The following is a 12,819-nucleotide window of genomic DNA, read 5'->3' as shown; positions in this document are numbered from 1 at the left end:
GAAGGAAGGAAGGAAGGAAGGAAGGAAGGAAGGAAGGAAGGAAGGAAAGAAGGAAGGAAGGAAGGAAGGAAGGAAGGAAGGAAGGAAGGAAAGAAGGAAGGAAGGAAGAGAGGGAGGAAGGAAGGAAGGAAGGATGAAGAATGAAGAACATGCCTTTCTTCACCCACCAGACTCCACCAGCCATCTCTGTGTTGACCCCTATGCCTGAAATGCATTCTCTCTTTATTCTCTCTCTTTAGAATCATCCACTTGCCTTCAGAACTCAGCTGTAGCCCCACTTTCTACAGGAGTCCTTGGGGTCTCTGTATCTCCACCCCAGGTTACCCTGTATTGACTTTGCATATTCTTCTCTATGGTAGAGCAAACACTTGGATTTTTGTGTTTGTATTCTCCGTGTCTGACAGCCCCTGACATGCTTATTAATTGAATGACTAGCCCTGAGGAAGGCACCTGGAAGATATCTGACGTCCCTTCTGCCTCTAATTGCTGTGACCTATGCTCAGCCTCCTCTTAAGCTCAAGGCCTACCTGTAGCCAGAATATAAAAGCAGAAGGAAATAAGGATTCCCTGTTGGTGCTGGAGACCTGTTTGTAAGATGGTGTCTGTGCATCAACTTGTGCTGGAGAAAGGAGAAGAATCATAGCTAATAGCTGGTGTTTATGTAGCACTTTACATATGATCCCTTATTTGAACCTCATGACAACCCTGGGAGGTAGGGGCTACTATCACCCCCATTTTACAAATGAGGAAACTGAGTCTGAGAGAAATTAAATGAACTTGCTTTGACATGCCTTCTGAATCCTTCCCTGTTCTCCCTGGTGTGTCTGTGTCAGAGGTCACAGGACTCAAAAAGGAGTATCAGCATTAAGGAGAGAGGCTACCTCTCTATTCCCCATCCTGACAATTTACAGGTAAGATGGAGATAATCTCTGCCTTACCATTTGTAGGAGCCAGTCACTCAGACCACGTTTATGAGAGGACGACTCAAACACTTCAGAGCAAGGGCTGATCCCTGAGGCTGACACAGCTTTTCCACTGCCAGATCTTGCCTTTGATGCCCACCCATGTCCTATGGTAGGGAGTGGGGAGGAGAGGACACACCCTGACCATGAAATTTTAGGCTAAAGAGTCACCGAATTCCAAGCCTGGGGTGGAGTCAGAAATGACCTTGGAGATAATATATTTCAATCTCTTCATTTTAGAGATTAGGAGACTGAGGTTAAGCCCTTAAACAAGACCACTCAGGAAAAAAGAGCTGATATTGAAGATAATCACTACAGAGGCATCCTGGTATAGGAGAAAGAACAATTGGTTTGGGAGTCAGAAGCCAAGGGTTCATAGACCTACCTCTGAAAATACCTGCATGATATTGGGTGGACTAGTTAACCTCACTGGACCTCAGTTTCCCCCAATATCAAATGAGGGAGAGATTAGATGTCTTCTGAGGTTCCTAGATCTTTGATCTTCCCTGACCCCAAAGCTAGTAAGTAGACTTTGTATAACCAATGATGATACCAGATAAGGTATGCTTTATTCTTGGCAAAGTGGGGAAAAAGGGAGCGTCACCCTTGAATGGGTAGCTCTTTTGATGAAGGAAGGGAACCTGCTATTGTGTGCCTAACAGTTTCTTAAAGCAGAATTCCTGGAGATTTACAATTTTTTATTGAAGTGGCCCTTAACTCAGGCTAGCCTTCAGTGAGAAGGGCAGAAAGGGAAACCCTTAGGTAGGAAGACATGATAATAATAGACATAATTTATGTAGCACTTTAAGGTTTGAAAAATGTTTCATGTAAGTTATCTCATTTGGTCCTCCCAATAACGCTATGAGAAAGAAGATGGCATTACCACCATTTTACATATGGGGAAACTGAGGCTGGGAGCGGTTAAATGTCTTGCCCAGAGTCTAGGGAATATTTGAGGCAGGATTTGAACTCAGGTTTTTAGACTCTTAAGCCTAGAACTATCCCCTGGGCTACCTAGTTACTAGATGGGCAGGCAGTGCTGGCTAAGGGACCAGCAAGTTATGTGATATAGCCCTTCAGTTGTTCAAGACTGATGATAAAAAAAGAAAAGAAAGCAAACGATCGACAATGGAGTTAGGAAGGACAGACCTTGATAGGCTAGGCTTCAAACAGCATTATCCACCGTAATATGGGTAGAAGAGGAGGGGGTGGCTACCCCTGTCCCTCCTCTATCTCCTAAGGACACTCAGAAAGATTGTGCTACCCTTTCCCTTAGGGGAAGAGATGAGAATGGTCCTTAGAAAGGGAGGATTTTGATGGCTCCATGAAGAAGTCAGGGCAGCTGAGAGATGTCAGGGAAGAAAGAGAGGCTGCAGCTGTGGACAGAATCCCTGGGAAGTACTCAGCTTCTCTCTCTCTTGCTGGTGTCCACATAGGAAAGCATTGGAAGCATGGAGTCCCTGCTGATATTGGACACCAGCTTCATGATATGATTTGTGTCGGAGGAGGCACAGAGGAGAGGTAGGACTGGGCCTAGAGTGATGCAGTTGGAGGGCTCGGGTTCCTGGATGTCTTTCCTAATGTGTCTGAGTATATCTCTCCTCCTCCCCTTTCCCCATTCCCTTGGTGCTTCCTGGGAGAGATCTGAGTGCTGGTCTGTGACCCCGAGTGGCCTAAGGTCCAAGGGCTGAAAGCACCAAAGGATTGAGAAGCTCTGTCAGGAGGTACCAGGGGCAGCCCAGGCATTTCAGAGGTCTTGGGATCCTGACACAAGGGGAGAGGGGGAGAAAAGAGGGTGCAGGAGAAGGCAAGGAGGAGAAGAGGGAGAAGGAGGAAGGCGGCAAGGAGAGAAGAGGAAAGAGCAAGTTTGCCTTTTGAGTCGGGGTGAGACATGAAGCTGCTAAAAGACTGAAGAAACCAGGCCAAGATCACTCCCTCCCCTTCTCACTTGCCCCTTTCTGTGTCCCAGTCTTCCTTCCATGCTTCTTGTTTTAAGCCCTGTTACCCCACTGAAGAAACCATCCAACCACCAAGCTCCAAAACCAAACTCGTTCTATTCAAAGGGCCTGGCAAAGGCCATTCTTTGGGAATCTTCCCTCTTGGGGTGGCCAGGTGGCGCAGCGAGTAAGAGCGTCCCCCCCAGTGTTGAGAGACCTGGGATTGGTTCCAGCCTCAGATACTCAGCACCCATACAAAAATAACTGGCTGTGTAACCTTGAGCAAGTTACTTAACCCCAATTGCTTTAAAAAAAAAAAAAAGAATCTTCCCTCTCCTCCAGACTGCCCCTTTCACCATGATAGATGCCTCCTTCATCAGACTCCAGTAAATGGGGGCAAATGCATATTTGGGAGGGTAAAGAAGAGGCAAGGCTATCCTTAGATGGCATCCCCCAGGGTGCTTGACCCCAGGCCTCTTGACCCATCCCACTAGTCCCTTCGAGAGCTTTAAGGACACTTTTGTGGTGGGGTATGTAGCAGGGCCAGATTGGAAATTGGTGTTAAGGGAGTTGGACTGTCTGTTCTGGGGACTACATCCACAGGGCAGTTACCTGGATCAGAAACATTTGTCGCTTCTTTTCGATGTAGCTGATCATGCTCTCTCTCTCAATTTTCTTATCTGCAATGACAGAAAGACCTTAGATGTAGAGCCAGAAGGGTCTTTAGAGGTCATTTGGCCCAATATCCTTTACATTCAGAGGCCCTCCCGAGATTACCCCAAAAGCCCCATTACACTACACCACTGTCCCTATCTCTTCACCCTCTGGTCCATCCTTTGCAACCCAGCCAGATGAGCCTTTCTCATGAATACATTTGACCTGACACTTTACTCAAAGATCTTCAGTAGCTCCCTATTGCTGGTGGGTTAAAATTCAAACTCCTCAGCTTTATGCTCAAAGCCACCTCCATTCTGGTGCTGCTGTCCTACATTTCAAGACAGTAGAGTACAGTGAAAAGAAAAAAAAAGGTGGGGGTTGTGTGTAGGAGAAGCTAAATGTGAAGTCAAGCTACCTGGGTTTGAATTCCGCCTCTGACTCTAGCCGTGGAACCAAAGGCAAGTCATTTTTACTTTTCTAAGTCTCAGTTTCCCCATCTGGAAAATGGGGGCAATAATCTTTACGGTATCTACCTCCCAGGGTTATCGTGAAGAAAACACTTTATAAACAAGAGGCTACTAGGTAACACAGAGTGCTGGGCCTAGAGTCAGGAAGACTTGAGTAGCCTCAGACACTACCTAGTTGTATGTCCCTGGGCAAATCACTAAACCTGCTTCAGTTTCCTCAAACTGTAGAATGAGGATAATAATAGTCTCTATCTACTTGCCCTGTTGTGACGATATCTACCTTCCACATGAGTTAATATTTGTAAAGTGCTTAGCACAGTGCTAGGAACCCTATAAAAATGCTAAGGGTTTTATATTATTAAACTATAAAAGTCTAGTAAAACGTGGGTCTCATTTTTACTTCTGCCCTCTGGGTGGGGAGGAGGGGTATGCCATCTCTCATCCTTGGGGGTCTTCTCATCCACTGAAGCAGACTGTGACTGACAATGTCTCCTCCTTGTCATCTTCTGAAGAGCTGGAGGCCATCCTCTGGGTATTTTTTAAAGATGCTTTATTGGTAAAGGTAAAGGTTGAGTATAATTATTAACTTGAATTTCTTCTTTCTATGTTCTCTAATCTATCCAGTCTGCTCTGACAATCCCCTGCCCTCTTCCATATTTCTTCTCACATTGTTCCTTTTGCCTTGGGATGTCCTTTCCATCTCCATCTGTTAAATTCCTACCAGTCCTTTAGGGTCTCCCAAAGTCTTCCCATGATCCCCTGTCAGTGATTTCATATAAGTCAAATCAATAAGCATTTATTAAACACCTACTGTGTTCCAGGCACCTCTCCTGAGTCCTAATTGGCAATGTTGGCCTTGGGACAAGCAATATAAAGTGGACCCCCAAATCAACCTTGCAAGGCAAATTCATTTGAGTAGGAGAGTGGATAAGGAAGACCCATCCCCCCTAAAAGGATGCTTTGAGAATGAGCTGAAGAGTGCAGGGCTGGGCCAGGGAAGATCTCAGCTGGGATGTGGCTGTGGTAAGCCTGGGTAGGAGGATTGTTTTATCTGTATCTTTGACTTTTACATAATCTTGTCTTTTCCAATATATTCTTCCCTTCTCCTTCCACAGAGAGTCACTCCTTATAACAAAGAATTTAGGAAAGAAAAAAGAAAAACAGTTGAACCACACTAACCAACACAGTTACTGAGTTCAGTGTTACAAGTAATATTCCACACTGGCAGCCTCCCACCTCGGAAAGAAGGGAGAGAGGCACTCCTCTGCCTCTTCTTTGGAGCCAAGCTTGGTCATTATGATTTCACAGCTTATGGTTATGTTTTGTGATTCTTTCTTTTTGCATCGCTATAGTCATTGTGTAGATTACATCCAAGATCTCAGTCCTTGTAAATCTTCTCAAGCTTCTCTGTCTTCTTCACAGTCATTATTATTATTATTTTACAGTGCAGTAATATTCTGTTACATTCATTTACCACAACTTTAGTCTTTCCCCAATCAATGGGCATCTTTATTCTGTTTCCAATTCTTTGATGCTGCTATGAACATTTTAGTGTTTCTAGGATATTGTGGATGCCTCTGAATTGTTCTTGCCAAGTAGACACTGAGTTCAGTTGTTTCTTAACCGCTAATGGTATACAAGCACTGTGGCCCTGGATCCTGAAGTCCAGGCTTTCAGGAACCTGGGCCACTCTTGGGATTTCTCATAAATCATTCCTTGACTTGTGCTCCAATTTAGGGTGTCCCAAGAGAATGCTGCAGTATGGATTGTGTCAAGCACAGAGCCTAAGAAGAGGTATAGGAAGACAATTCCCCTCAGAGGTGGGAACTCAAAAACAGATGTGGATCATTATATATAAATCATATAGTTTGAGATTTTTTTTGATGTATTGATTGGTTTTCCTGATTGTTTTTTCCTTTTTCTTTTAAAAATATTTGTTACATGGGATGTCTGGAGCGGAGTAAGGGAGGAATTAGGGGAAATTTAAATAATGTAAAAAACAAAAGATTTTAATAAATTTTTTTAAAAAAGAATATAGATTGTATCTAAGTCACTACAGCAACTCATGTACAAGCACTCAAGTTAATTACATATATAAAATACTTTATTTCAAACATAGAAATAATGGGGGAAAACCCCCAAAATTCATAAGAATCCATTGTCAAGACAGTTCTTCTACCATCTCCAGTCCATCTCAGTTTGCCCCTTGGGCTACAAATATAGTTCTCCATACTCAGAGTACTATTCTATAGTTCAGATTTCCCCAGAAGGGAATCACATTTCATGCCAATAGGGAGGTGGTCCCCTCTTTCTCTGTTGAGCCCCACCATCCCCTAAGGACCTATGTGAACTTCTAGACTTATAGTACTACCATAGGGTTTGGGGGCTCCCTGAAAAAGAATTTTGTATTTAGTACTAAAAGTGAGCCACCATCCCTCTTCCCATAATCCCTGCACAGTTTACATAACTCATAATAGCACTAAAGAACAAAGTCCAGGTTGATTATTTTATACTATGACTTTGTCCATTCCTGATTATCCAGTTTCCAGGTCTCTTGCTTGTTACTCTTCTCTCCAGAAAAGGAATTTGGTATTTTCCAGGATAGGTCCCTTTTCCTCTTCTAGGAGGTTGAGACAAGTACTTTGACATTGACTAGGAACTTGATATTAGCCAAGAAATTTCCCCTTTGCTCTTCCTATGAGATATTTCATATTATGTTCTATTTTTTAGTCTTTTGACTTTGTTTTGTTGTTTCTTGATGTCTCATGAAGTTATTACCTTTCATTCAACCAATACAAATTTTTAAGGAGTCATATTCAGTATTTTTTGTGTTTCTTTTACCAAGTTCTTAATTCTCTTTTCATGATTTTCTTGCATTACTCTTACTTCTTTTCCCAATTTTTCCTCTACTATATTTGATTTTCACAATCATTTTTTAAAAGCTCTTCTAAGAATTCTTGTTGGGCTTCTGTCCAACCTGCATTTTGTTTTGAGGCTTTTCTTATAGATGTTTTCGAGTCTTCTTCTGAGTTTGTGTCTTGAGCTTCCCTGTCACTATAGTAGCTTTTTGTGGTCAGGTCTTTTGTAGTTGTTGTTTTCTCATTTTTCCAGTCCATTTCTTGACTTTGGACTTTATGTTAGATTTGAGCTGGGGGTGGGGTGGGGGATGTCTAGCCTGAACTTATATATTTTATGTGCTTCTGCTGCCATTACAGCTCAATGGTTACCTAGTTTTTGGTGCTTCTAAAGTAGTGTAAACTGGGGAGAGGTTTAAGACACCCTCCTGATCTGTGCTCTGGTCCTTATGTAATGTGGTCCCTGCTTCCTTGTGGTTGTTACCACTCTTCTCCACCCTGGAACTATGCCCTAGAAATGGGTAATGGACAGCAGAACTGCCCAATATCACCTGATCCTGCATCTACTCCTGGTATAAGTGTCACTTGGGATCCCTTTCTGATGAGGTTTCCAGTCTCCTTAACATTTTTGGCTCTTGGCTGCTCCCCCTGCTGCCACCCTATAGCCCATAGTTGGTGTCACTTTCACCGCTTTCACCACCATGCTCCTAGTCAGCCCCCACCCCATTGTGTGAGGCTTTTCTGTCTGACTTCCTAACCTGCCCAGGGCTAGAAAAATTACTATAGTTTTTGTTGTTATTGTTGGCTTTCCCAGTTCAAAATTTAGTTTGCTACACTTTTTCAAGTTGTTGTAGCAGGATATATTGGGAGAGCTCAGCCAAAACTGCAGCCATCTTGGCTCTACCTCTCCCCCTTCTCTCTTAAAGAGAAAGGGTCTAGGAATGCTTGTCACTCCACCAGTGCTCTGGGTAGCTGCTGTCCCTCCTAATACATGGCACCCACTCGAGAAATTCCACTGATGCCCTGTCACTGCGTCTTGAAAGCTGCTGTCCTTAAATCTTCCTCCTTGGGTAAGACTGCACCCTAAGCAGCCTTTTCCTTCCCCAAGGATCCAAGTCGGGTTTCTGGTCTCCAAACAATGTAACTTGCTGTATCCTGTACGACTCCAGCACTATCCAGGAATATGAGTCTGGAGGATCTAAGAGTTGGGGCTCAATAAAGGTATGGGGTTTAGTCTCTCCTAGATATTGTAGGGTCTTAACATCTGTTGAACAGAACAATCTGCCTGAGAGTTCCTGTGAACTCCATTCCTGAATCAATAAAACATGCCAAACATTTATTAAGTATCTATATATTATGGTCAAGGCTGGGGTTAAAGACAAAACCTAAATGGTCCTCATCCTCAGAGACCTTACGTTCCGCTCACGTGTTTTCTTTAGAAAGTAGTTTATGTGGATTGTTTTATCTATTTCTTCTTAACATTGGATTTATGATGTCTCCGTTGGTGGAGTCAGAAGGTAAGCTAAACATTCAATTCAGCATAGAAATGGAATTTGATAATGGCAAAGAAAACAAATCGAATCATTCAATATTGTATCTGGGATTCAGATCTGTTAAAACACATATTAGGTACATCAAGTCATTACTGAGAAGATTGTTGACTGGCATGGAGCCCCCTTAATATCCAAGAATCCCAATTATCTGGAGGGAGTACAGGAGTTTGTTTATAACCTTACCAAGGGGACTTCTGGTAATCAATTACCTCAGACTATAAGGCTTGGATTCAGGTTGCACATCAAGAACAGTGTGTTTAGGTAATGAAAGGTAGCTTGGCCTATTGGATAGAGTGCCAGACTTTGCAGCCAGGGAGACCCACAGTTGAAGCCTGCCTCCGACACCACACTGTGTGGTCCTGGGCAAGTCATTTACCAACTTTCAGCATCTTTTTCCCCCACAGGGTTATTGTACATGTCAAACAAGATGCTTTATTTTCATCTCCATTTCCACCTCTGTTTCTTTATGTCTTTTATACTTTATCTATATTTGTTGAGTCATTTCAGTCATGACCCCATTTGGGGTTTTCTTGGCAAAGACACTGGAGTGGTTTGCCATTTTCCTTCTCCAGTTCATTTTATAAATGAGGAAACAGAGGCAGACAGGGTGAAGTGACTTGCCCAGGTTCACACAACTACTAAGTGTCGGAGGTGGGATTTGAACTTACAAAGATGACTCTTCCTGACTTTAGGTCCAGTGCTCTATCTATCCATTGTACCACCCAGCTGCCCATCCCTATCTGTAGTCATATCTATATGTCTATCAAGGACTTTTCAGGTCATAAAAGCTCTACATAAAACTGAAGACCACAGCTACTAAACTAAGGATTCACATTGCTGGGAAAAATTGGAAAGCAATCTGGCAGTGTTTAGATTTAGGCTAACATCTCATACCACGTACCACTGATTTAGAAAGAGGCATACACTCTCAGGCATGGCCAATATGAAGATTTGTCTTGCTCAGCTCTAAGGAATGCTTCTATTGTGAGAGTGGGGCAGGATCATTGGGAAATAGCAGTGATACAAAAAAAATAATATCAATAAAAAGGGTTTAAAAATTAAATGTTAACATGTCAAAATATAGAAAAAGTCAGAAATATTTGATGCATTACTTTTCTTTTAAAATATAATTTTATTAATGTTTTTCAATTAGCAAGCATTTAATTTTCTTTCCACTCCATTACTCCCTCCATTTGAACAAAAAAAAGAAAGAAAAAGAAAATTCTCATAATAGATATGCATAGTCAAGAGAAGAAAATCTCTCCTTGACTATGTCCAAAAATACATGTTTCATTCTTCATCTTTTCTTAGTCATTGTTCTGTCAAAAGGTAGGTAGCATCCTTCATCTTCAGTCCACTTGAATCTTGATTTGTAATTGTCTTGGTCAAAGTTCTTTAGTCTTTTAAAGTTGTTCTTTATAATGTTGTAATTGTACAAATTGTTTTTCTGGTTTTAACTTCACTTTTTTAAAAGAAAATATAGATCTTCCTAATTTGTTTTGAAACTCTCCATTTTGTCATTTCCTTTGGCTAAATAATATTGCACCACATTTATATGCCATTATCTCTAGTCATTACCCAATTGACTAGCACCTCCTTAGTTGCCACCACAAAAAGAACTGTTATAAATATTTTAAAAATATGGGTCTTATTACTCTTTCTTTGATCTCTTTGGGTTATAGACCTAATAGTTGCATTATTGTGTCAAAGTAAATTAAGTTTATTGACTTTCGAGACAGACTCCAGATTTCTTTCCAGAATGACATAAATTAATTCATACATTCCCCAAATAATACACGAGTGTGTTTATCTTCACAGAACCACTCCAATATTGATATTCCTAATTTTTGTCATTTTTGCCAATTTACTATGAGATGAAACCTCAGAATTGTCTTGATCTGCATTGTTGTTCTTATTAGTGATTTGGAGAATTCTTTCATATGGTTAACATATTACTATTCTTTTGAGAACTGTTTGTTCATATCCCTAGACTTCTTATCTGTTAGGGGAATGGTTCTTGGTATTTCATATACACATACACATATATACATAATACATATATATGTGTGTGTATACATTTATACATGTATGTGTGTAGCATGTATCTATTTACATGTGTCTATAGATATATATCTATGGGCATATATACACATATCTATCTATATCTATTATCTACCTATATCTATAATCTATCCATCTATATCCATAATCTATATCTGGCTATATCTATAATTTGTCTCTATCTCTAACCTATCTATAGCTATAATCTGTCTGTCTGTCTGTCTATCTATCTATCTGCCTATCTATCTATCCATCTATCATCTCTATATCTTGGATACCAAACAAATATTTACTTGAGAAATTTGATACAAAGATTGTTTCCCATTTGACCACTGGTACCCTCTTTTCCTAAGTGAATTAATTTTGTCTGTGAGGTAACTTTTCAGTTTCATGTAATTCTTTATCTATATTATCTTTTGTAACTGACTATCCTCTTTGTTTTGTTGATTATTCAATTCCTACCCATAATTGTAAAAGGCATATGTTCTATTTTTCTTGTAATATTTTATGCTATAATTTTTAATTTTAAGGTCATGTAGCCATTTAGAATTTACATGGAATATGGCATAAGGTGTAAATCTGAGTCTAATTTCTGACAGACTGCTCTTCAGTTTTCCCAGAAATTTTTTATCAAATGGGGAATTTTTCTCCAAGTATTTAACATTTATCAAACACTGGGTTACTGCATTCCTTTGCTTCTGATTCTCTGTTCTAGTCTCTTCTTCTGATCTATTTTATTTTTTAACCTCTGTTAAATGTTTTTGATGACTGCTGCTTTTATGATATGGTGTGAGATACGAACGTGTCATTAACCCTTAAGCTCTACCTCTTTTCATTATTCCCATTCACTTTTAGATCTAGTGTTTCTACAAATGAATTTCAGTATTATTTTATAGTGTTTTGTAAAGCTATGGTGTCAAACTTTGTTAAATATTTCCCAATTACATTTTAATCTCATTTGAAACTCAAGAGTGTTATGGACTGCAGACCTGAAGAGCCAAATGTTTGACACCTCTGCATAATATTTTTAAATATAATATTTTCTTTTTTTCCCCAATTACATGTTAAGACAAATTTTCAACTTTTTAAAAAAAAGTTTTGAGTTCCATATTCTATCCCTGTCTCCCTCCTTTCCTTTTCCCCTCCCTGAGATGGTAAGCAATCTGATATGTCATACATGCATCTTTTTGAAAGTTTCAGTGGTACAGTATTAAAATCACAAATTAACTTTGGTAACATTGCCATTTTTATGATTTTGGCACAGCCTAATCATGAGCACTGAATATTCTTCCAGTTCCTTATTCTGGTTGTTTTTTCCTTAAGAAGCTCTTTTGAATTGAATTTATATAAGTATTTTATATGTTTTTGCAGATTCAACTTCAAGCATTTTATGCATTTTTGTAGTTATTTTGAATGGAATTTCCCTTTTTTATTATTCTCTTTTAAATCCTCACAGGATTGTTCTGAAGATCAAATGAGAGAATATTTGTAAAACGCTTAGCACAGTCCCTGGCCTGCAGTTGGTACTTAGTAACTGTTTATGCCCTTCTGCTTCCCCTTCTTATTATATAGAAATGCTGTTGATTTTTGTGGGTTCATTTTGTAGCCTGAAAATTTCCTAAAATTTATTGTTTTGATTGGTGTGTTTGCTGATTTCCTAGAATTTTCTAAGCAGGTCATCACACCTGCCATCAGCAAATATGGATAGTTTTATCTCCTCTTTACCTATCTTTAAGTTTTTAATTTCTTTCTCTTGTTTTATTTCTGTTTCCCAATCTTTCTAGAACTATATAAAATAAATAGTGTTACTTTTCAATCAGTAATGGTCACCTTTTTCAGATTGATGTGGATATAAACATTAATACCGAATCATCACTTTTCAATTTATGGGAACACAATCAAATGAAGAAATACTAAAGTTTTCAGATGAACAGCATAGATCTTTACTTTGATGATTCAAAAGGCACTTCTTGATTTTACAAGGTCCTTGTAAATTTAATTAATTAAATTTTATTTATTTTAATTAATTAAATTTAATCAAATAAATCATAAATTTTAGAGTTAGAAGGGACCAAAAATTTAACTGGTATTAATGCATTCCTTAATAACAATAATGACTCATATTTCTATAATGCTATAAGGTTTATAAAACTCATCCCTCATTACCTGTGAGGCTTATGAGTTCAACAGGCAGTCTATCTCTGTTCTGAACATGCTTCCTTTTCTCAAACCCAAGTTTCTTTTACTTTGCCCTTTTCCAGAATTTTCTATACCACATGATTTTTTTCCTTATTTGATTCAGCCAGGTCTCCCTTCACCAGAACCAA

The 12,819-nt window shown here is 39.7% G+C and overlaps 2 protein-coding genes across 2 annotated transcripts in view; both read right to left on the bottom strand.

Moving 5' to 3' along the window:
- Positions 1-12,819, bottom strand: part of TMEM43 (transmembrane protein 43) — a 350,998-nt gene that overhangs the window by 229,335 nt on the left and 108,844 nt on the right. The window lies entirely within an intron of this gene.
- The window catches only part of CFAP100 (cilia and flagella associated protein 100), a 45,911-nt gene that overhangs the window by 25,661 nt on the left and 7,431 nt on the right, over positions 1-12,819 (bottom strand). Inside the window, exon 6 of the mRNA XM_069083851.1 lies at positions 3,512-3,579. Coding sequence (XP_068939952.1) covers positions 3,512-3,579 — 68 coding nt within the window. The remainder of the gene's footprint in view (positions 1-3,511; positions 3,580-12,819) is intronic.

Source organism: Petaurus breviceps, unplaced genomic scaffold (assembly GCF_028583685.1).
Source record: "Petaurus breviceps papuanus isolate PSGF00001 unplaced genomic scaffold, PetGlider_PUasm1.0 174, whole genome shotgun sequence".
NCBI classification, from domain to species: domain Eukaryota; kingdom Metazoa; phylum Chordata; class Mammalia; order Diprotodontia; family Petauridae; genus Petaurus; species Petaurus breviceps.
The sequence above is the reverse complement of the archived record's forward strand: the minus strand, read 5'-3'. Positions and strand labels throughout refer to the sequence as shown.